The following is a 25499-nucleotide window of genomic DNA, read 5'->3' on the forward strand; positions in this document are numbered from 1 at the left end:
TCAATCTGTTCACCCTGTTTAATGTTAATAAAAACGTCCCTAATGTTGAGAACGACGCTAACATCGAAGCCTCAGAAGGACTGGTCACTGTCTCCATCCTATGCAATCTTGCGTTTGAGAGATCCATCGTTTCCCAGCAAACACAAAAACGTTTTGTGTTTGATGGGTTGACAGCAACGGACGGACTAAAGCGCGGTCAGTGAGTCTCCCCTCTGATTCATCGGCAATGGTTCAGTCTGTTATATCGATGGTCGCCCCCACTAGTGGTACAGTCTGCTGTGCTGTTGAAGCAGCGCGTTTGTTTCGCGGTTTGTCTGTGTTTTAAATCACTTACTACAGTGCTAAACCTACTCACGTTATATTATGTCTGTGGCTTTCGCACCGCATCGGCAACGCGCCAAGGGCGATATAACGCCCGCAGGAATACAGAAGGTAATTGTGTTGTGTCATTTACGAAGCGTAACGTTAACGTGTTTGCTATAGTAGCTTCGGCTAATGAGTTAGCTATGACATCTCTCCCGCCAACATTCACATTCATCTTATAAATAAAGACGTTAGAGAGGCATATATCATAATGTTCAGCACGCGCTAGAAAACAAACAATAACGCGCACACGTGATGTAGATGTGATTTTAATGGCGTCTGAAAGCGCTTCGGATCTCGGCAGTCTTTGTTAGCCGCTACATGCTCGGCACACTTCTGTTTCTGGTTAATTATCACAATATTTCACATTTTACAGTTATATCAAAACACGATCACGACCAAACACGGTGCCTATGATTTTTCATCAAATATAAATGTTTTACTAGTCGGTTGTTTTGAATTAAGCGCATATCATGTTGTGCTCGTATGCTAATAACTGAAGTTGACGATAGTGACAATCACAATAAGGTTTATTTTCACGCGTGTTCACACAACAAATTAGGGCTGCTGACACATAATAAACAATATTAATCGACAGTGACGAGCACACAATAACGTTTAATATCATGTCACTTAACTGTTATGTATGGATAAAGCTTTATGCACATAGATCCATACAGAAGTAAATGTTATTATGAGTAAGCACGTATCGTATATATTTATCTCTTCAGAGAGCTTTAAATTATTTCTTTTTTTTCAGGCCTTTATCTCTCTCTGGGGGTTTATTAAGATTTGTCTCTTGTAGTCTTCTGATGTCTGATCAAAATGTTTCTTATGTTCTTGTGACTCGGTTGTTAGGGTTGTTTGTGTTAGCAGTGTAAAGTGTGTGTGTGTTTGAATCATGATCATGATGTTACCTTAAATGAACTGTATGTCACTATTAAGCGTCTGCCAAATGCATTAATGTTCTGGTAAGTTTGAAACCATTATAAATATTGTTCAGATGCTTTAAAAACAATGTGAAGAATGTGATTTGTTGGATTATTGATCAATGTTTAATGTGTTATCTGCAGTTACTGGATGAAAACAATCAGTTGATTCAGTGCATTATGGACTTCCAGAGTAAAGGAAAAACCGCTGAATGCTCACAGTAAGTTCATTTAAACCTTTCAAAAGATAAGAGATGTTTTGGGTAAAAGCACATTGTTTATAGCACTGGACGTTTACATGCAGATGTAAGTGTGTGTGTGTTTGTTTACTGATGCTGTTAAAGACAGAGTCAACTTAAATAACAGTTTTTATATTTAAACAAGATTAAGGTCGATCAAAGTAATTGTGTATTAAATACAGCACGTGAATGGATTATTTGATGGTGGTAGTAGTGTTTGTTTGTTTGTGTTGATCACTGAGTGTTTTTCTCTTTGCTCTGACAGCTATCAGCAGATGTTACACAGGAATCTGGTCTATCTGGCGACTATAGCAGACTCCAATCAGAACATGCAGTCTCTGCTGCCCGCTGTAAGACTCGCTTTATATTCACATACACTGTTAGAAAGGCTTCATGCTTTGTGCTTTACGTTAACAGTGCTAATAAACCAGAATGTAGGCTGAGTGATGTTGCCAGTTTTTAATTAAAAACCCTTCTTGGGCTGTGTTCACAAGATGTTTCATCTTACCTTTTGTAAGTTTTCTCATAAATAACCGTATAAGGTTTTTTAGGTAAGAGTTTCCCATCCATTAAGCTACTGAGACCAACTTAAGCCCGTAGTATAGTAAAAAAAATTACGTGTACGCAAACATATGCGCATGGTCGAAGTATAGTTTATTTAACTCGTGCGTTCACAGATGTTTGATGCATGTGCATTGCATCTCCTGTGCTACATTCTTCAGTAGGTGCATGCACAACCTACATGTAAACAGTACGCACAGTTACAGAAATCCGGTCTTGTGCGAAAAAATGAAACTATACTTCTAGCTTAAAGGTGAAAAATCTTATGCTAAAGAGAGGGTGGGGTTGACCTTGCAGTGTTTCCTCTAGGATTTTTTCCAGCTGTGGCGGCAGGGGGCGCCCATGATGATTATACATGTACATTATTTTTTTAAATGTAGAAATAGGCTACAGTAAGCTAGCATGTATTTTTTAATAATTTTCATGCTGTCATTTACTTTTCCTTATATCTATAGCATATTGCTTTTCTATGTTTGATCTAAACTATATTTTCTTAAAAAAAAAAACGTTACATAGCTACGTACGTAGTACGGATATTTCATTGTAGTTTTAATGTAGTGTGCATTGCAAGTTAGTGCACGTGTTTAGCGTTACAGTTCCCTGTTGCAAAGTCATGCACAGTCCTGTTTGATAATCCGCACCGCTGTGATTGACAGAACAACCGACCAGTTATCCGACATCAGCAGCAATTTTATTCCACACCCGACCCGTTTGACATAAAGACTGTGACTCCGACCTGGTCACACCGCAAATCGCGCAGTTAAACATAAACCTTTGGTCTTCAGACAGATCTTAAACACAAATAAGCACGGGGCCATTCAAAAACGAGTCAAATTTTGTTCTTGGATGTTAGACCCGCATTTTACTCTTGTCTTTTGAGTCCTGACCTGCATCTACAACGCAAATGACATGTGAATAGCCTATTATTACACCCGTTACATCAAATATATGCATTTCACCCGTGGGTACCCCGACCCTGCTGTCATAAACAGATGAAACAGTCTCACAGTCTGCTTCTAGTTTTTATTACCAACGTCATTCTCTTCCCACGGGAATAAGTTTCCTTACAAACAGATTCGACTATTTCTGTCCTGCAGTCGCATATGAGCAGAGGTGGAAAGTAACGAATTACATTTACTCACGTTACTGTAATTGATTAGTTTTTTGTGTATTTTTACTTATTTGAGTAGTTTTTAAAATCTGTACTTTTACTTTTACTTAAGTATGTTTTATTTAAAGTATTGTACTTCGCTACATTTTAAATCATATCCGTTACTGAGTAAAAAAATATTTTAAAAAGCAAGGTGATAAAGACGCGCAACGGATGTAAATGGGCGGGGCCCGGGGGAACGCGCAAGAAGAACCATGGAGACGGACGAGACAGTCGCGCTCTAATGCAGACCCGCCTCAGTTCAAATCTTATGAAAGAAACCCCTGGTCATATTTAAGCGACCACTTTCCACTGACGCGAAGCGAGTGTTTCATTTCTATGAAAGGTAGGATTCATGCTTTTCAGTACGAAATTGCACAACGCGTTTTTAATACCATGCGCATTATCTTTCGAGGTCTAGCAGCTTCGCGTCAAGTCAAACACAACTTCAAAACGTCCTCGAGAATGCGCAGGTCATTAGACATTAGAGAGAGAGAGAGAGAGAGAGAGAGAGAGAATAAAGGTCTGACATCAGGTACCCAGGTCAGGGAAGTAAGAAGATAATAAACGTGTCAAAAGTATATAGACATGGCACTCATCTCATTATATGCTCATTTAAACTAGATATATAGTTTAATAAAATAATGTATGTTACCAGCAATACATCAATTACAACCTTACTATAGTGATTGTATTTACAAGCTGCTGACCACCTTCAAAAGTGCATAACTCACCTGTAAAATCATTAAATAATTCCATAAATGTTTCTTCGTTTAAAAAAGCTTTTTATTTTATTAACTTTTTGTTATTGCACTTTCATTGTAAAGATGTTCCTACAATTAAAAACAACTAGTTTGAGATGTATATTCCCTTGTCGTTTTTGAACTATACTAGAATCCTCCACCTCTCCCCGCTGTAAAAAAAGTAACTTTTACTCTGAGTAAAGTTAAAATGACTTACTTTTTACTTTTACTTGAGTAGATTTTTAGACAAGTAACTTTACTTTTACTTAAGTAAAATATTATTAAAGTAACTTTACTTTTACTTGAGTACAATATTTTAGTACTTTTTCCACCTCTGCATATGAGTAGTATTCAGTTTTTAGCCTTTTGTTTTTAGACAAATATCTTATCATTTAATGTGAAACTTAATGTGAGTGTCGAAGAACGGAAGATTGACAGCTGAGCGGTCAGCAGCGCTCTGCGCTTATAGTCTATATTCTGAATAACTAATGGCCTGATAAGTTGATTATATGAGTACAGTTATTCCAAATGAATGTCCAAAAAAACTCATAATATGTCAAATCGAAAGTTTAATAATGTCTTTTCTCGCAGCCCTGCACAGCTGCGCTGCGTCGATGTTAGAGCCTGACCGATTTATCGTTTTGCCGATTTTATCGGCTGATATGAGCATGTCGCAGATATATCTGTATCGGCGTATAAGCCGCAGATATGCGCCGATATGAACGTTTGTTACAGAACACATTAAATTCATTTGAAAGATGTAAGTACTTGTTTGTCCAGCAGAGTGCGCCATACTGGTTGCTAATGGTGACCCAGATCACTCACTGTAGTGACACCAGCCAATCCCCCACCCCCTTCACTTCAGTCAGGCTCTCAGTTCAGGTGGCATGGAAGCAGTCAGGCAGTGTCTTCTTCACAACATTGTTACACCTGGTATTAAGACGCGTTTTGGTCAATTGGATTATAAATTGACAAGAGAGACGCATTCTCGTTTACATTTGGTGTTTTATCCGTCTCTTTGTCGACTTGCGAGTTAAAACGCAAGCGGGAGAAATGACGCGAGACGGGGAAATGACACGTTTAAACTACGCGCAGCCGTGCACTTATATAACACTATATGAGATTACTGCTGCTTGTGTTGTTAGTTAAAGGGACACTTCACCCACTTGCATTAAGCTTTGTATAGTTAGGGTTAGTTCATGTTTTTGAATGGTCGTGCATCATTTTCTCAGTTGCCGCTCAGACAGGAGAAATACAGATTTCAGTGTTGCACTTCCTTCTTTCAATGATGTAAAAATCATAATTTTGCATCATTGAAAGAAGGAAGTCCAATATCTTTGTTGTGGGGATGAGACTACAAACACCCCTTTTCTCGGTCAAATGAGCACCAAATTCTAAATGTATGTTACTTTCGACTACAAATATGACACACGTTCAATAAAAATTTATGTTTCTACGGGTGAAATGCTCCTTTAACATGCTCATTTCAGAGTAATTGATTCAATAAGCTTGCGCAACTCTACACCCTTGCTAAATAAAAGAGGCGGAGCGAAGACGCTTTAGTTTTATAAAAGTCTAAAGTTTGCACGGAACCCTGGGTTTGTGTTATAAAAATGTTGAGCACAACATTAAACATAGCGTACATTAGTATGTGCTCCGTCAAGCATTGTCTTCGTAACGGTGAGTGGCTAACAAATTTGTGAAGTACACAACTTACTGTAAAGCTAATATAATCAATGACTTCATAAGTTTCTCTTTATAACGTTATTCTTGTCAAAACTGCAAATGATGCAAGTTTTATGTATTTTGTTCTCTTTGTGTTTTAAAGTTATTTATAATAAGTCAAGTTTACTGTTTAGTGCACTGATATCCAACTAATTTTGGATAATAAAGTTTATTGTTAACTTCTTGCCTATAGTACATATCTTTGTCACATCAATATAAGTGTTGGATCACCACATTTGTGAGTGATCAACACATTTGTGAGTGATCATTGCATTTAATTGTATTTATTCATAAACGGTATATTATGTAGAAGTATATAGTGTATTCTATGTACAGTACTGTAGTATAATATACTGTAGTATATGTGTACTGAACTATAATATACACATAAAGAATATCGGCCGATATATCGTTATCGGTCTTTTTTCACTCCCTAATATCTGTATCGGCATCGGCCCAAAAAAACGCATATCGGTCGGGCTCTAGTCGGTGTAGATATGCGCCGGTGAACAGCATACGCGTGATGACCTTGCACCTTAAATTACCCTAAATTTATAGTAAAACAACATTCGAAATGGTGTAAATTGTGTATTTTTATTTGTGTAAACTCACAATAAGGAGAAAACATTGTGCTTATTTAAAATCATTAAAAACATGACGTGCTTTCTGCTGCTTTGGTTTTAGAGCACGTCACAAAAAAGAACAGAAATTCAAATACTTTTTTATTCGTTTTGTCAATTTAATAATTATTTAAGTGTAACATATTTTGTGTAGGCTTATTAATTTTATTATTATTTCTCAAAACAGAGACGTAGCCTAATCATCATCTGTTGATTTATCTATTTGTGCATGAAGCTAAACCCATGGAGGAAATTATGATATTTTAGGAGATTTATTTATAAATGAGTGAACAACGAGAATCCAGAAAGGAATTTATTAATAAAAGACAGCCAGTCTGGCAGGGCGGACATTTCGGTAGCTTTATTTTGCGATCTGCGGCCGTGGGTTTTGTCTAGAAGGGATACAGCAAATGCCGAAAAGTTTAGGATTAGATTTGGAGGTAGGATTATTAGGATGAAAACAGCGGCTCTGGCTAAATGAGATACAAATACATCCTACGATCGTGTGAAATTTTGTGTTTAGAGTTGTGTTTGGGTGAAGGATTAGAATAAAACAGTGCTCATCCGGCGAGATTTCGTTTGCTGTATCCCTTCTATCCACAACCGCAGGCGTGGCGGGCCATCACGGTAGAATGTATATAGCGGAAACACCACCTTGTTATAGATGATGCCATCAAGATTATTAACTACCGTGGCGGCAAATAGACATAAGCAAATTCACCTGGACTAAAGCAACCTTTAAAACTATGGTCGTTTACAGTAAAGCTTAACCCTTGTGCGTCAATTAAAAAAAGTTACACATAGGTTCACAGGGGACAAAAATCTCCATGTCCAAAAAGTGTCATAAAAATATTATAGATTAATATTTTCCACTTTCACTGATGCCATTTTTTTAACCAACATCAGTTCTAATCACAATGACCAAACATTCATTAATTTTCAGAATTTTAACCCTTTAAATGCTGGTTTGTTTACTCAATGCCACTGTTGTTTTTTTTATGAAAAAAGGACACCTCCTTTGCAGCGGTTGTAGTCTTGTGATTTCCAGTACAATATTTTTTTTTCATTCAAACTGTTCACACACGCTCACACACACGCGCTCACACACACGCGCTCACACACACACGCACACACACACACACACAGCCCCGCACCACCCTTCCACCCAATAAGTGGTAAAAATCATATCTAACGATTTACAAAAACAAAACTTAATCTGATTTTAATTTGAAAAGACCTAAACGTTAATAATTTGAAATACAATCAGGAGAGACTTTTGTTTTAATTATTTTATTGCTGTATTTTATTTACTATTCGAATGAAGGATTTTACAAAAAGTATTTTATTTTATATGCTGGAATATGCAGAAATATAAGTTAACAGAAGGAGGACTTTCTTTATCTTTTAAAAAATATGGTGGAATGTGCAGGTTTAAGTGGGTTTAAATGTTCAGCAATTTTCTTCAAGTCTGAGACTGTTGCATTTAATAACATTTTGGCTTGATGCAATGTGAGTGCACGAACCCAAACGCCGTGACCTTACGTCAAATGATTTTATTGGTTTATAAGTACAAACAGGCTAGAAAAATTGAGTGTCAGGGATTTGTTTACCTCACACAAAAAGATCCTGGAAATTGGAATGAGATGATAACTGTAGTAGCGTTTAGTCCACTGTCTATAATTTAGAGATCACTTTTTTAACTGACAACTTTGACTGGTTAACGTTGATACGGTCAACCATCGGTCAAGCGGTCATCGGTTAACATCCCTACTCCTGTTCCTCCATCTGCCTCAGCTGCTCTCCACTGTATTGTGGCTCATAAAGGTAACCGCGAACATCCTATTCGAGCATATCATATTGATTACCTTCCGCCATTGTTTTAAAACATCAAGTCTGGCTCCACAGCGTCTGTTAGATTAGCTTCCGAAAAGATGGCGGCTGTATTGTTTATTTTCGTGTATTTTCGTTTATTTACGTAAATCCCACTGAATGAGGAAATGAAAAATGAGGATGGAGAGTTTTGTAGTCTTACACCCTCGACAAAGATATAGCAATTCCTTTTTTCAATGATGCAAAATGACAATTTTTACATCATTGAAAGAAGGAACTGCAACACTTAAATCTCTATTTCTCCCGTTTCAGGGGAAACTGAGGCAATGATGCATGACTATTCAAAAACTGGGTTTCTAAAGATACAAAGCTTTATGCAAATGGGTGTGAAGTGTCCCTTTAAAGGAGCACCATCTGATACGGTCTCATTTATACAGGTGCTGCAGCTCCCCCTTGTGTTTTTTAAAGAGATGTGCAATCATTGCGGTGATGTGCAATCATTGCGGTGATGTGCAATCATTGCGGTGATGTGCAATCATTGCGGTGATGTGCAATCATTGCGGTGATGTGCAATCATTGCGGTGATGTGCAATCATTGCGGTGATGTGCAATCATTGCGGTGATGTGCAGTCATTGCGGTGATGTGCAGTCATTGCGGTGATGTGCAGTCATTGCGGTGATGTGCAGTCATTGCGGTGATGTGCAGTCATTGCGGTGATGTGCAGTCATTGCGGTGATGTGCAGTCATTGCGGTGATGTGCAGTCATTGCGGTGATGTGCAGTCATTGCGGTGATGTGCAATCTGTCACTGTGGAGATAACCTACATGTTCAGTGCCAAGAGTAATGTAGTTTCTTTCTCTTAATATCTGTCTTTTTACAGCCACCCACTCAAAACATGGGCATGAATCAAAGCGCAGCTCCTCCTCAGCCACCTCATGGTCACAGTTTGCCCTCAGATGCTGCGTCCGGTCCACACATGCAGAATCAGATGAACGGACAGATACCAGGTATGTCAAACATTATACCTCTCTGATGTACTTCTTGGACTTAGTGTTGCCAATCCACTTTCAATAGAAAGTAGCTAAAGCCTGCTTAGAAGATTGTTAAATTACTAGATCACTTACCGCTGAACTATTGAAGTCTATCTGGATGACAAATTTATAGAGTCAGCTATTTTATAGTGCTCACTCATTGTGCATCTATATTCACTAAGAAGCAGACACCTTATTGTAAATAAACATTGTTAAGCTTCTGCAAATGCACTGTTCTGCACCCAACTGTATATCTTTATGTAATGTCTTCATTTGTAGTCTGTCCTCTGTCTGCCTTTCTTTAGGACCTAACCAAATGTCCATACAAGGGCCCGGACCCAACCAAACACCCAGCATACCCAGTGGATCCATGAACATGCCACCCAGCAGTCATGGCTCTATGGGGGCGTATAATCACGCTGGACCCTCGTCACAGGGCATGACATCACAGGGTCAGATGAATATAAGCCAGGGACAGCCCATAGGCACTTACGGCCCTCGCCCCAACATTAACATGCAGCCCAACCAGGGTACTTCGAAAAATGGCTTTCTGATTTACCATATTTTAAAAATGCTGCAGATTTTTATCTGAAAAATACCATTAACTTGCATCATTTAAATCCCTCCTTTTTAGGGCCCATAATGCACCAGCAGGCGCCCTCCCAACAGTACAACATCCCTGCCGCTGGTGGCAGTGCACAGCATTACCAGGGCCAGCAGAATCCCATGGGCATGATGGGTCAGGGTAATCATGTTATGGGACAGAGGCCTATGCCCCCCTACAGGCCACCACATCAAGGTTAGGAGTAAATGCTTTTATTGTGCTTTGTGCTCTTTTATTCTCAAATCTTGCAATGGTCAAGTCTCCATTTGTTTAAAGGCGTAAGCGTTCGTGCGTGTGTGTGTGTGTTTTAGGACCTCCACAGCAGTACCCTGGTCAGGAGGAATATTACACAGAGCAATACAGCCATGGAGGACAGGGGGCGCCAGAGGGTATGACACTAAGTCTTTATTTTCAGATGTACAGTAAATGGTGTTTAGAAAAGATTAACATAAAACATCTGCCAAGAGCATGTCAGTAATGAATTGGGCTGGATCTGATTCTCGCATCATGGATTGGTGGACAACAAAACAGATGCTGCTTTACTTTCAACCACTTTAGTACAATGAAAAGTTGCACATAACAAGATCAGGTGCGAGGACAAGTCAGAGCGTCAGCCGTGAATGCGTTGTAAGCTCTCTCATGCGAAGAAAAGCACACATTGCAGGTTCATGTCCAGAATGCAGGTTAATGTGAAACTATGATGATAATAATACAATAGCATATTTCACAAAGTGTTTTGCTGTTAAGACTAGCTCCTAAATCTGTGATAAGTTAGCAGAAATCAAGAGGACTCATAAGTTACTATGACCAAATACTAAAATGGCTGTTGCCTTTTTATATATAAGTTGAGCAAGTAACATCAGTTCTTGTATTCAGGTACTGTTACTAATACTTGGCCTACATTTTACAAACTATGACAACCTTTTAATTTCAAAATCTTTATTTGAATTCTTTGTTCTACGATATATCTATGATTAAATCACTTTCAGAAACCCGTCCCCTATAAGTCAATACATTGTGGCCATAGACCTTTTGCGAGTCGGCGTCACAGTTACGTCACTGCAAGCTGCATGCGCAATGTGGTGGCAGAAAAACTGTGGAAATGAATTAGACACGAGTGAAACGAGCAAGATCACTGTTGAGCAAGGCTTTAAACCGGTTCACGGAATGAAAACAAAAACCAGAAACTTTTGATGTTTTGCATGGAACAGAAACGAAACCAGAAAAAAAATGTTCTGGAACAGAATCGTTTATTTAAAATAATGGTAACCAGTTAATACCGTTATTTTTTAATTCTTTGACACGATTTCTGTTCAGTACTCTGTGAAGTTCACTTCCGGTCATCCTTGACTCATCGGACTCACCGGTCCAACTCCAATCAAACGTGATTATCTCTATGCCCTTCAAAGATCAGAACTCTTGATGTATAAACTTGAGAGAGAGTTGCACTATTGTGTCTCATACTGTAGTCCATTAACATACATTTGGTGAATAAAGCGATGAAAAACAACGTAATTTTCACTTTATGTGGAGCGACTGTTTATGCTGCATCTTCTTCCCGAAGCGCCGTTTGGAATTCATCCTCCGTCTACAGTCATGTGAAAAAATTAGGACACCCTATGGAAGGCTATGTGTTTTTTTAAATATTTAAATACATGGATACTTAATATCGATGTAAAGCAATACGTAGATATTTAAGAAATATAATTAAACAATTAAAACTAAAAATAAGACTTTCCAAAACTTTCTTTAAAATCTGTTTAAAAAAAAAACTATTTGTGGTGGGAAATAATTAGGACATCCCAACAATTATTCCCACTTAAATTGGTTAAAATCACACACAGGTGTATCATATCAGGTACACATGATTAGAACATTGATACGAGGAGGTATGCCCTATTTAAATCTCACACATTTGGTTTGGTGTGCCCTTGGCTGTTGAAGTAAGAGTGAACACCATGGTGAGATCAAAAGAGCTACCTGAGGCCTTCAGAAAGAAGATTGTAGAAGCTTATGAGTCTGGAAATGGGTTTTAAAAAGATCTCAAAAGATTTTGAAATCAGCCATTCCACTGTCCGGAAAATAGTCTACAAGTGGAGGACATTCAAAACAACTGTCAACATGCCCAGGTCTGGCCGTCCAAGCAAGTTCACCCCGAGAGCAGACAGCAAGATGCTAAAAGAGGTCACCAAAAACCCTAAAATGTCATCACAGGACATACAGCAGGCTCTTGGTACTCTTGATGTGAAAGTACAATCAGAAAGAGACTACACAAGTTTAACTTTCATGGGAGGTGTGCAAGGAGGAAATCCTGCTCTCTAAGAAAAACATAAAGGCCAGACTTAAGTTTGCCAGAGAGAATGTAGACAAAGACCAGGACTTCTGGAATAATGTTGTTTGGACAGATGAGTCTAAAATTGAATTATTTGGACATCGCAAGAGAGGACATCTTTGGTGTAAACCAGTGTTGTAGTCGAGTCACCAACTGTCGAGTCCGAGTCGAGTCTCGAGTCCCAGTGTTCGAGTCCGAGTCACCAAAGAAGAGTCCAAGTCGAGTCACCATTACCAGAGTCCGAGTCGAGTCTCAAGTCCTGTATTCGAGTCTGAGAGTGCCTACATGTCTCCACTTTGGGACCTTCAAAAAACTGATAAAATGTATTAAAGAGGTTCTACATTAAACAAAAATGACACCACTGTCACGATTGCAAAGGGAGTTTATTTACTGATTTGACATATACACTTTGGAACACACTTTGTTACTTTACGAAGCCATCAAAAGAATGTTTGTACTTCCATTGTTGTAAACTTGTGATTGAGAACTAGCGTAGAAAATTTACAAATTTTATTTGTAATCATGCTGCATTTTGTTTTTTGAGGAAATAAGAACAAACAACTGAGTTGGCATTGAAGTCTATTAAGAAAACATCCTGAAATTATTTTCTTTAAAAAACTATTTATTTTCCATAGTAGGAGTCATTTTTTGGACCCAACATCAAATAGGAAAATTCAACTGCAGTAGCCACCGTTCAACCTGAAGAGGGCAGCACTCAGACGTTTTTACACCATATATTGTAGTATTGAAACACTTTATATCCAAATGTCAAAAAACGCACATCAAAATCAATGAACAGCACTAATAAACCATCATTCTTACAAATCAGTAATTAAAAAAAACTTGGATTAGGGTTTAGTTACTCTAAGTTATCAACAGACAAAAAATGCTGTAATCTGAACCAGACATACATTAACCCTAGCTTCTTCTGTTTGTTATATATGCATTAGTCAGTAATATTTTTTGAAAAAAGCTAACGTTAGGCAATGGAAAGCATTTTACTTACTTTTCTGGGTGCATCCGTGACCGGTGTCTGTTAAAGTTTGAGGTTGTCCCAGTCTTTTCCTACACACACAACATTTAGCGCTGCTCTTTCCAGCATTAGAAGCAAAATTCGCGTAGGCGAACTTCACGATCCGGGGCACGTCCGATTGTATATATCCTCGAGTCTGAGTCCAAGTACGAGTCATCAATCCGCGAGTCCAAGTCGAGTCACAAGTCCAGAGAATGGATTCTCGAGTCGGACTCGAGTCCAAAGAATAGTGACTCGAGTCGGACTCGAGTCCGAGTCCAGGACTTTGAGTACTCCATCACTAGTGTAAACCAAATACTGCATTCCAGGAAAGGAACCTCATACCAACTGTAAAACATATAGGTGGAATTGTCCTGGTTTGGGGATGCTTTGCTGCAGCAGGACCTGGCCAGCTCACCATCATAGAATCCACCATGAATTCTACTGTGTATCAGGGGGTGCTTGAGGAACATGCGAGACCATCCGTAAAAACGGAACTGGATCTTGCAACAGGACAATGACCCAAAACATACCAGTAAATCCACCAAGAACTGGCTGAAAACTAAGAAATGGAGAGTACTGGAATAGCGGAGTCAAAGCCCAGATCTGAATCTCATTTGGATGCTGTGGGCTGACTTGAAACGGGCTGTACATGCAAGAAACCCATCAAATATCTCACAGCTGGCAGGGTGTCCTAACTTTTTCCTCAGTTAGAATACACAGATTTGTTGAAATTTGTAAAACTAGATAATTTTTTGTTGTTTACCTTCAATTAAATCACTTTCTTTTCCAGACAAAAATAAAAACAATATTAGCCAGTGATATGAAAATATTTCTTAATAAAGAATAGAAAATGTAATGGGGTGTCCTAATTTTTTCACATGACTGTATGTGAGTGCGCGTGTTTAAAGGGACACTTCACCCATTTGCATTAAATTTTGTATAGTTAGATCCCCAGTCATGTTTTTGAATGATCGTGCATCTGTCAGTTTCTCAATGTTTCTCAATGTCAAGGAAGGATCCTCAGAATCCAGAATATCGAGGACTGTTCCAATGTCGAGGATCTTCAGAATTTCAGCCAAGGACTGAGTCCTTTGTTCGAGAACTATCCCATATACAGGAAAGGATGCATATGCCGTCCTTCGGATGAGACGTTAAACCGAGGTCCTGACTCTCTGTGGTCATTAAAAATCCCAGGATGTCCTTCGAAAAAGAGTAGGGGTGTGCCCCGGCATCCTGGCCAAACTTGCCCATTGGCCTACTAATCATCCCTCATACTAATTGGCTATATCAGTCTGTCTCCTCTCCACTAATAAGCTGGTGTGTGGTGGGCGTTCTGGCGCAATATGGCTGCCGTCGCATCATCCAGGTGGATGCTGCACATTGGTGGTGGTTGAGGAGATTCCCACATTCATATGTAAAGCGCTTTGAGTACTGAGAAAAGCGCTATATAAATGTAACATTATTATTATTATGCGTATCCTTTGCGCTCTTCGCAAGCTGAAATCACCCACAATCCTATGCGCGCAGCACCGAAAGCACACCTTTTTATTGAGGAAATGATTTTTGCACTTGCTAGCCTGTTCCATTTAATGTGTTCTCTGAATGCTTAAGAGGAGCCTCGCCTAGCCTCGCCTCTGTAGGAAGTGACTTGTAAGGAATAGTCCTGCCAAGGAAGTATCCTCGACATTGAGAAACGGCCACTGTTTCTGTTCAGAACGAACCAATTTGGTTCAAAGCCCTGTTGTTGAGTGTCAGAATAGGAATGCCAAAAAAGATGACCTTCATATTTATAGTATATCGTCGTTGAAGACACCATTTGAAGATAAACGTGTTTATAGTTGCAATAAGCCCTCAACCGGACAGACAGACGGGTGATGAAATCATCTGGAAATCTTTTAATAATTAGAACAGAAAATAATTCGAGAAGATGTTCGGTGTTCTGTCGAAGTCTGTTCCCTCTATGTGTTTCTTATAGCGTTTTCATCACATTACGTTTGTAGTTTATTTAGAAAGATTAAAGATTTGAATAGTGCTGCCTCACGATTAGTCGCGACTTATCGTTTGCAGAATAAAAGTTTTTGTATACATAATATGTGTGTGTGTACTGTGTATAATAATTATGTATAAATACACACACAGACACGCATGTATTTAATTAAGAAATATTTGCATGTGTATATACATGTTTATATTTATATATATTTTATATTATATATAAATATAAATACTTAATATATTAATATATTTTTTTCTTAAAATTCTACATGTATGTGTGTGTATTTATATATACATAATTATTATACACAGTACACACACATATATTATGTAAACAAAAACTTTTATTATGCAAACGATTAGTCGTGACTAATCGTGAGGCAGCACTAGATTTGAATAGGTTCATAATATCAATAATATCACCATTTATTCAATATTACTTCATAATTTTCCCGTTTTCTATGTCGTCGTCTTGTTTGTTCTAAAATTATGATGTTTACATACTTAATAAATATATAAATTTAAAAACGCACACACACACATGATGTAAAGTGTTATTAATATATAAACAGGCTTATACAAAGTAATTTGTATGTAAACATAATAGTTTTAGAGCAAATACGTAGGGTATAAATATAAGGAAGAAATGATAGAAAACAGGAAAATGATGAAATATTTAATAAATGATAGAATACATGATAGTATTGCTCTTATATGTACTTAAGCGATTCATACTGTAAAAATAATTGATTTACCAATAAAGAACAATACATATACATTACATACATGCATACATACATACATGCACACATATTAGTAGCCATTTAAACTTTTAAATTTATCTAAAAAATCTGTTTACAAACAAGCAAAAGGTCTGTAATTGGTAATCTTGACGACATCATTCATAGCAATGAGGTCAACTCCCCTTTTCTATTTTTCTCAAGATTTCTACCAATTTACTAAGAAATGCGTTTCTCTCAGCAGCTTTGTGAATAGGTTTTAGGAGGAAACCCTTACGTTTATTTTTGGTGGTGAGATGAAATGTTTTGTGAATACAGGCCCTGTACTAAAGAGAGAAAATGTCACATCTCCGATGACCTGAGGGCTAACTAATAACAAATCTTTATTTTTGTGTGAACTGGCACTTGAACTCAATAGAGAGCAATGTGACGGTACTGGTTTTGTAAATGCTCTCATGGTTTTTTGATGTCATTGGCTTGATTTGTGAGTCCCACTGGATTGTGTTTTACATCAGCAGTGAAGATGAAGACTAGAACTCCCATCATTCCTCTCTCTGCTGCTGCTGCTGCTGCTGCTGTTGTTGTTGAGACCTCTAGTGGTGATGATGTGCCTTTAAGACTGACTGATTCCTGACTCTTTCCTGATCATCTGATCTATGATGAGATCCTGTAAGTTGCTTTCTTCTGTTTGTAGGAAACTCACAGTACGGTCAGCAGCAGGATGCGTATCAGCAGGGTCCACCTCAACAGCAGGGTTACCCACCACAGCAACAGTACACTGCACAGCAGGGTTATCCTGGACAACAACAAGCCTACGGTCCGCCTTTACCTATCAAACATCAAAACCATTGTTATACATCATGATAGTTGACATGGACTAGGGATGGGCTTTAAACTATATCACAATAATTTCACAATACTATTAACTACATCACAATAATTCACAGGTGTGTTTCTGGCTGCATGCAGTTGCCAAATATCGAATAGGCTCCTAAAATATACAAACATCAGCCCTTGCTAGAATTGAAAACTAGGGATGCACTGATCCGATATTTTGGATTGGTTTCGGGGCCGATCCTGGCTTTTTTGGCTGGTTTGGATATCGAACTAACAGGACCGATCCAAGTTCGATACTGTGCGTTACCCGTCGTTGTTACTGACAAACTATATTCCAAGTCTTCTTAATACACTCCTTCATGTGAAGGAACAAACGCACATTTAAAGATATTTAAGATCACAGAAACACTCTAACTTACTCGCAAACTGGGCTAATCCACTGGTGAAGTGGACGCATTCAACACACACACACAATATAACTGTAGGCTATTTTAAAGATCTGATTTTATAAAGTCTCCGTAAGCTGTTGGATGGATGCAATTCACTTTGTGCTGAGCACACAATGCATCTATTCTCTTTGTGTTTTAACAGTTATGAACTTTCTATTGCGGAGCGAGGATTCTCATGAGAGGATGATTCAAGGGCATCAATTCTGCGCCTAGGAAGCCCATAAACTAGCCTGACGTTGCCATACTCAATTTTAGTCAGAATTTGAGTCTGATACCGCTCCATTGGGTCATGATTATGGGGCGTGTCTCAACCGAAAAATGCCTTTGCGCTCAATTGGATAGACCTATGACCAATCAGAGCAACGGAGTGTGTGACATATGTTGAAATGGTGTCTTTAGCAGCCTGACCGAACTGCTAGTTATTTCGCTACAATGACACTAACATTGTGATTATACCAAGTCTGAGTTAGCGAACGTACATCAACACCCACTATGTTTACAACATTTCATTTATATCACAACATTAAGTATTTACTAAGTCATACAGTAAGACTCTCTCTTACCATTTGTACGTTAGGTGAACTTCAACCACGACGATACCCATTACGTTTGCTTGAAAAATATCGGAGCCTAGCAGGTCCCTCTTATTCAGCAGCCATGATTCCGGGCTTCCAAAAAAAGCTGGCAACGACCGCTAATTATATCCATCTCGTCATGCACGCCGAGGTGCATCGCCGTGATACCCATTTCAGTTGCTGCTTTAACTTGGTCCTCCGTAAGTGCGACCAAAGGAGAAACAACAATGACAATAGCGTTTTCATGTCCCGTCTCAACGGACAAGCCCCAGACCGATCTTCCCGTTTTCAAAAATGTTGTGGGCGGGGCTAAGATCGGCTGACATCCAGGATACCGAATAAACAATAGCGTACAGGATGATTTAGGCACATCAATTCTGCACCCGGAATGTGCATAAAAGGTCCGGTCAAGGACATAATTCCCAAAATAACCATCTGCACACTAAAGCTTTTTTACTGTGACAGTTTTACACAATTTAGGAAATATATTTAGCATACTTGATTGATCAAACGTACCCATTATATGTTCTCCTAAACACCGCCATGATTAATCACTAATGTTCTTGGAACTTGTAAATAATTTTTAAATGATTGATTTTTACATTTCAATCTATACTAGATGTAGCAGAAAGCACTATACACATTTAATATTGTGTGTGTGTGTGTGTGGTTGTGTGTGTACCTGGTTATTATCAATTGTCCCCACAAAGATAGGAATACCAGTAATTTTTTACCTTGTGGGGACATTTTGAGGCCCCCATGAGGAAACAAGCTTATAAATCAAACAGAATGATGTTAAATGAATATCTAAGGTAGAAGAAAGTTTTCTGTGATGGTTGGGGTTAGGGGAAGGGAATAGAATATACAGTTTGTATAAAAACCATTACGTCTACGGAATGTCCCCACAAAACATGGAAACCAGAGTGCGCGCGTGCGTGCGTGCGTGTGTAATTTTAAATTGTTCAAGAAAAATACAGTAGTATCGGATCGGCAGGTATCGGCCGATCCTCAAATTTTCTGGTCTCGGATTGGAAATGGAAAAAGTGGTATCGGTGCATCCCTATTGAAAACTTTTCAGATATATTTGTCGTTTGTAAACTCTGGTAAAATCATTGCACAATTATACTACAATAATAATTGAAAAGTTTAAAATGTTAATGCAGATTTTTTATTTATTTAATCATACAAAGAATAATTCGAAGATCAAAAGTAAGAAGTGATGGATGAATAATTCATGGCAGGTGTGCTGAATCTGAATTCTTTGAGATTTCAGAAAGAAGATGATGAGTAAAGATCAGGAGTATGGCGGTGGAGAGGCTGCTGCACTCGATTCATTGTTAAGAAGTGTTCATTGAGCTTTGATTGATGAGACCAAAGTACAACGTCAGATTATTCAATGCTTAACTCACTGTAGTGACTGCAGTTATCATAAACTCACTCAGATAAGAGGACTCTCTGATCTGTCTGTCGGCAGTAAGATCATCCTCAGATCAGACACCTGTCTCACATTCTTCATCTAACAAACTGTCAATCTCACGACCGGAGTCAACACATCACCTCGATCCATGGCTCCGAGAGAGAGAGATTCAGTGATTTTACACACACACACACAAACGTCTCTTCATATTTCACTAGACTTGTTTTCACTCTGCACTGAGCTGTGAATGGATCATACACATAAATACTTCATCACTTTCATTTTCTTATTGTAGGGAGAGTTTTTACTGCTATATTGCAAACAGTAAGATATTGCCTAGGGGTGCTCGGATTGATTGGGCACCGATCGTTATTGGCCGATAAACGTTTTTAAGAAGTAAAAGGCAAATCAGAAGAGCCGATCGTTTGATGCAAAACTAGCGAGACTCGTCGTTAAGCCGGATGTGTTTATCATGTGGCACTATGCAAACTGAGAGACAGCACAAGTTTCACAAGAGTGATGTAAGCATACAGAGCCGTGTGCTCTCGTATTGCTCTCGCTGTGACTTTGTCATAGGCTCTGCGTGAAGTCAAACACACCTACTGACTTGACTACATTTACCGGTCTGCAGGACCCTTCTGCAATGTGCAACTCGTGTGCCAAGGAAATCCAACGATGCAAAAAGCACCCTAAACATTTCACAACCTCATCAGATATTTGAAGGTTAGTCAATTTGAATGAATGAGCAGTTTTCAAAGTTAGTGGCAAGCAGGATTAAAAAGATCAACAAATTGACACCGAAGTTTAAAACCAGACCTATTACGACTGTCCTGATATCAGTAAATTGTAAAAATGAATGAAACATGTAGATTACAGCATTACACATTTAGATATGCTCGCATTTCTTAATATGCGTTTTTGCAACGTTTTTACATTTGAACCAATCGCGGACGTGTCTGTTGAGCTTATGAATGTAATGAGCAAGCAGATGCGTTTTCACAAATCACCGGAGCAGTCTGCTAAACACTCCAGACTCACGCTTTTATCATTAACAATAACGTTTATTTACGATGAAAGCAAGATACATGCAGATTTATTCATTTTAACGCGAGTCTTGCGACATTAATTTCAAGTCATTGACGGCTTCAGTACAACTTCTTCATACAGTTTATTCACAGTTTAGTTTATCAAGCCAACCTCATTTACTAATGCTTAAACATCATCCATAAACACATCTCAGCATGTTTTGTCTGTGGTAAAGAATTTAAAATAACCAGTTTTAATAATTTAAAATGACATCTCATAGCATTATTCAATTGTTGTGCAGATACAATACTGGTAGTTTCAGCTACATTTCTAGATGTCAGGTGGTTTATTTGGTAATCTCTAAACTGTTCCCAGTAACCAAGCATAGGCTGCTATGGTTTAAGTTGTGAGAGGGAGTGGAGTATGTTTGCACATGTTGTCTTCTAATAAATAAACGTTTGTCAATTCATGATAACTTTTCTAATATTTAATAATATTTTTTTTAGTATGTTTTTAAAAATAGATTAAAAAAATTATAGGACACAATAAATATATGGGTTTAAATAGACCGGTGCGATCGGTATCGGCCGATACTACTTTCGGTGATCGGCCCCAAATATCCTGATCGGAGCACCCCTAATATTGCCCATCCCTAACATGGACAGTTGATTATTAACCCAAGTCAGATTTAAATTACTGCTTTTTAAGTGTTGGTTTATGTGTATCAGTCAGACAGATGTCTTTGGTCATTTCAGAATATCTTGCTTATTGATTATTACTAAAAACTGTGAAATATAAAGCATTGTTTTTGTATTAAAGAAAAGGAAAGTGTGTCTTTTTGTTGTTTTGCTAAAGGTTACTGTACGATACGTTTACACCACTCATAGTTTTCAGTCATGTGACCCAAAGACTGTGATCAGTTTACATTGGGTTCTCCATTAAACGCAGCACAAGCTGCTCAAATGAATCGGTTTCATTCTGTATTTTATAGTCCCTAAAAAATGTTTCACGGGTATGCATTATTTTTCTATAAACCGCACACCTGATCTGTCAAATGTCTTAAAATAACCACCAGAGCAATGTCTTTGGTAACCGTGGAGGTATAAGAGGAATAATTGACTAACCCGTCTTTTGAATTATGTGAAAATAGGTTAGGGTGCCGCATTGCCACCTTGGTTGTGTGGTACTTTTGAACAATTCAACGGCCTGTCTTCAATTATTTACAACAACTTAGTACAACAACTTATCTAATAATGGTGTAAAAGGATTTGCAAACTTTGCATTTTCACTTTTTCACATCACTTTCGCATTTTCACATAGGGCTGAAACGTTTTATCGAGTTACTCGATTTACTCGATTAAAAAAATTCCTCGAGGCAACAATTCTGCCTCGAAGCCTCGTTAAATTCCTATGACGCGCCGAGATCTGATTCACACGGACCGTTGTTCAATGTTCAGGAAGCACATCATAGCGCGTGGTGTATTTTGAATTTAGTTGGCGCGATGACGGAGCAAATAAGTCCATAAACAGCAGAGAGAGAATGTCTAAAGTTTGGGATCATTACATTATAATTACATTCAGCATCTGAACCGAAAACTTCCACTGCTGTTTCATCAAGCGAGCGTCGATGAAACAAGGTAACGTAGCTTCCGCTGATTTTAATCCCATACCGTATTTGTAGCGATGTGGTTATGCGGTTTGACTAGATATGATGTTTAGCTTTGATGTTTTTAAGTAGTAAACGTATTCACGTTCAATTGCAGGACAGTATAGATTAAAAAAGAACCCCTTCACACACACGCGTGCACTTTACAGGTGTGTGTACCAAAAAACGGCACCACAGTGCAATCATATATGGGCAACTTGTAATCTGATATATTTTGTTCAATAATAATAATAATCTCTGTCTTATTGGAGTTTAGCATAAGGAAGTTATTCTCTCTCACGCAATGCATCACATATGCTTAAACTTTTATGTAGCCACGCAACAATAATTTCAGCATGCATTCACTGTATACAGCGGGACGTGATGTTGTGATTTTTCGAACGGATTCTTAACCTAAAATGCACCGCAATGCAAGTGATGCAAACCAAATGCAGCGTTCTATTGACAATGAATGTATGTATTTCTGCCGTACCAAAATGCAATGAAGCAACTGAACGTCTTACTGGGGTGTCACTCTTCCTCACGCACAGCACGTGTGCACACATACAAACACAAGTGCGCGCATACACACAGGTTGTTACCATAGCAAATAGGCTCACCCCAGAAATTATATATGTTAAAAGCCTAATGGTAAATGCTGCAGGTTTAGAAATGTACATAAACCAGATATTTACTTTGATGTCAGGGCTAGATTACAGCATGAAACCTGTTGTGCATATTAATAAATTAAAGTGTTTAATTGTTGGCACTGGCATGTATAAACACTAAATGGGTAAAAATTGAAATAAATAGGCTTATTTTTTGGAGCCAAATACCTCTTTTTTTTAGAAATAAAATCCAAATGCATAAAAGCCAAATGCTTGAACATTTTACAGCCAAGTCATTTTCGTTATGCATTATTTGTTTTGGTTGTTTAAAAACACATACAAAATTTTTATCCGATTACTCGATTAATCGATCGATTTAGTGCTAGATTAATCGATTACAAAAAGAATCGATAGCTGCAGCTCTAACATGACAACTCCTTCGCTAACTTTAGCAGTTACTTTAACTAATCACTGTAGTTGGTTGCCTCCGTACATGTCCACGATCCAGGTTATTGCCTTTTTTTTGCTAACTATTCAGTATTTATGCTGAACTAAAGAAGTCAATTTCTTCACAACCTGCAGTGAACAGCAGATAGTGTTCACTTGCCTTTCAGCGAGGAGTGCGTGACGACACATGAAAGGTGTTTCTCAGGAGGATGCGCCCTAGGAAGGCTGTTTTTTTTCCGTAGTTCAGTCCTTCTGACAGTTTCAGGTTGGAGTCCTCTACAACTTTAAACGCTAGAATGACATAATATGTATCTAATATAATAACAGGTTCCGCCCTCGTGGTCTTGTCATGAAAACTTTTAAGCGAGAAGTTGAAGATAATGCAATGTATCACCACAAAAAATGTATACCACTTTCCATTTATTCAGTACTGTGAACGAGAATTATATATCAACCATTTGAGATCTCCCAGTTCTATACAGTATTTGCAGTTATTTACAAAACATAAAGAAAAACATAATTGCCTTTGTGCATAAAACATGCTTTTGTCTTGCATTTCATACTGAAATCGGGTGAGCTCTGTGCTTACTCCTTTTCTACCAATGTTTTTTAGAATGAAATTGGGTGACGAAAGTGCCAATTTGAATCTTGCCATGTTTTTTTGAATGTGTGCAAAAGATTGTGGTTGAGTTGAGGTCATGAATGATAGTTCATGCATCCTTCAAAAGTTGCTGAATGTGTATCAGATTTTTCATAAGATGCAAATTAGCGATACTGAGAAGTCTGAATTTATGATGACTAAATGAAATTGAATCTATTTTAAGAAGTAAGTAAAGTGTCAGAACTACCCATCGGTTTATCTTAAGTCTTGTGTCTTTACTCTTTATGTAAAACTAAACATAAATAGACGTATAATAAAAGTTATTTTAGCACAATGTGCCTTCTGCTTTCTGTTGTCTGAAGCGCTATATGTCTGCTTGAACCACTGGTGCCGACACGAGTACTCGTTCCTGCTAAATAAATGTGGTGAATGTGAACTTTACAGGTCCGTCTCAGGGCACTCCAGGTCAGTACCCAAACTACCCACAGGGTCAAGGACAGCAGTATTCAGCCTATAGACCACCACAGCCCGGACCACCGCAGGGACAGCCACAGAGACCCTATGGATTTGATCAGGTCAGATCACTGTTGTTGTACAGTACACATTTCTCTGTTCTAAGTCAGTTTTCAGTCAGTGGCATTATACTCTTTTTTTTACAGTCTCATTTACAGGGTTAGTTAACATCACAACATCATTAACTCTTTATTCTCTCTTTTTAGTTTCTTTCAGTAATGTCACAGTAAATGTGTTAAATGTACCTCTTGTGTCTCTTTCTTTACAGGCTCAGTATAGTAACTATCAACAGTAAGTGTTTGACTTCCTGGCCGAGCATACCTCTCATCATCATCTGATGAAGATCTCTCTCTCTCTCTCTCTCTCTCTCTCTCTCTCTCTCTCTCTCTCTACAAAGAGGTTTATCTTCCCCGCTCATACAGACTGAACATTACCTTGATACTCAACACAGATGTTTTTCAAAGTGAATCTCCTACAAAACTCAATCAACTTTACAACATGAAGAAACAAAGTGTACTCCTGTTTGTTTGTTTGTTTTTTAAGTATTTGCTATCAACATGTGTATAGTTTTACTGAATTCATAGCAGCAATGCCTTAAATGAAACAACTGCCGCCCTTACAGCAAAACCAGTCGATATAACAAGACACACACACACACAGCAATGTTCATATGTAAAATGTATTTTCAGTTTTGTGTAAAGTTCAGATCATTAGATTGTTTTCTTCCCCTTGTTGCTAAAGTCAGAAAAGCAATAACGCTGTGGTGAGCCAAAGGGGATCTTTCACCAGGAAATGCTTTTTATTTCAGGTTGATATCTACGCTATGATGTGTAAATGTTTAAATATTTTATTCTTTAGGAAATGGAGCTCAGACTCCGAGTCCACTGAATTGTTGAATTGTAGCTCAAAGTGTCGTCCCGTTGTTTAATGATGTATTTGTATTTCTGAGTTTGGGACATTTTGTTGACTATGACATGTATGACTTGTTGAAATGATTAAACCTTATTGGTACTGTAATTGTTTGGCAGTCATGTTTTTTTACATTTGAAAGTTTCTATATTGTTGGCCCCAGTATGCAAAATAATGACAAAGACGACGTCGGCGGCAGAAGCAAAAAATTAGGTGGGTTCCCTCGTCCACACCCCCACCGAAAAACATTATTGGAGTGGATGCCATTTTCATATTCTGTTTTCTTTTAATTAAGATGTTTTTATTGAATAAATAATAAGGTCAAATTTCTGGTAATAGTCCACTCCCCACAGTTTCAGGAGTATAGACCTTTTGCGAGTCGATGTCACAGTTACGTCACGTGCGCATGTGGTGGCAGAAAAACTGTGGAAATGGATGAGACACGAGTGAAACGAACAATATAACTCACTAGAAAATGTTTTGTTGTGCTGTTGAGTGCCAGAATAGGAATGCCAAAATAGATGACCTTCATTTTTATAGTATACCGTCGTCGAAGACACCATTTGAAGATAAGCGTAGGTGTTTATGGTTGCA

The 25499-nt window shown here is 38.2% G+C and overlaps 1 protein-coding gene across 2 annotated transcripts; it reads left to right on the forward strand.

Moving 5' to 3' along the window:
- The first annotated feature begins 242 nt into the window (after window positions 1-242).
- Window positions 243-25013, forward strand: ss18 (SS18 subunit of BAF chromatin remodeling complex). 2 transcript variants are annotated; one of them, XM_055201082.2, is made up of 11 exons: window positions 243-432; window positions 1437-1513; window positions 1797-1881; window positions 9042-9168; window positions 9498-9722; window positions 9827-9991; window positions 10108-10185; window positions 16573-16695; window positions 23928-24058; window positions 24265-24287; window positions 24394-25013. In XM_055201082.2, the coding sequence occupies exons 1-11, from the start codon at window positions 364-366 to the stop codon at window positions 24461-24463; spliced, it is 1173 nt and encodes a 390-aa protein (XP_055057057.1). In that variant the 5' UTR covers window positions 243-363; the 3' UTR covers window positions 24464-25013. The 2 variants fall into 2 exon arrangements, with proteins under 2 accessions (XP_055057057.1, XP_055057058.1); XM_055201083.2 differs by lacking the exons at window positions 23928-24058; window positions 24265-24287; window positions 24394-25013 and adding an exon at window positions 19013-21015 and having other exon boundaries at window positions 244-432.
- The last annotated feature ends 486 nt before the right edge of the window (window positions 25014-25499 follow it).

The sequence above is a fragment of the Misgurnus anguillicaudatus genome, chromosome 2, assembly GCF_027580225.2.
Source record: "Misgurnus anguillicaudatus chromosome 2, ASM2758022v2, whole genome shotgun sequence".
NCBI lineage: Eukaryota > Metazoa > Chordata > Actinopteri > Cypriniformes > Cobitidae > Misgurnus > Misgurnus anguillicaudatus.

Bases quoted from the DNA above. Each gene is read 5' to 3' on its own strand.
- ss18 (XM_055201082.2), top strand. From the start codon at position 364: ATGTCTGTGGCTTTCGCACCGCATCGGCAACGCGCCAAGGGCGATATA. The intron at 1,514-1,796 runs GTAAGTTCATTT...TTGCTCTGACAG, and splicing joins AAAACCGCTGAATGCTCACA to CTATCAGCAGATGTTACACA. The intron at 10,186-16,572 runs GTATGACACTAA...TTCTGTTTGTAG, and splicing joins AGGACAGGGGGCGCCAGAGG to GAAACTCACAGTACGGTCAG.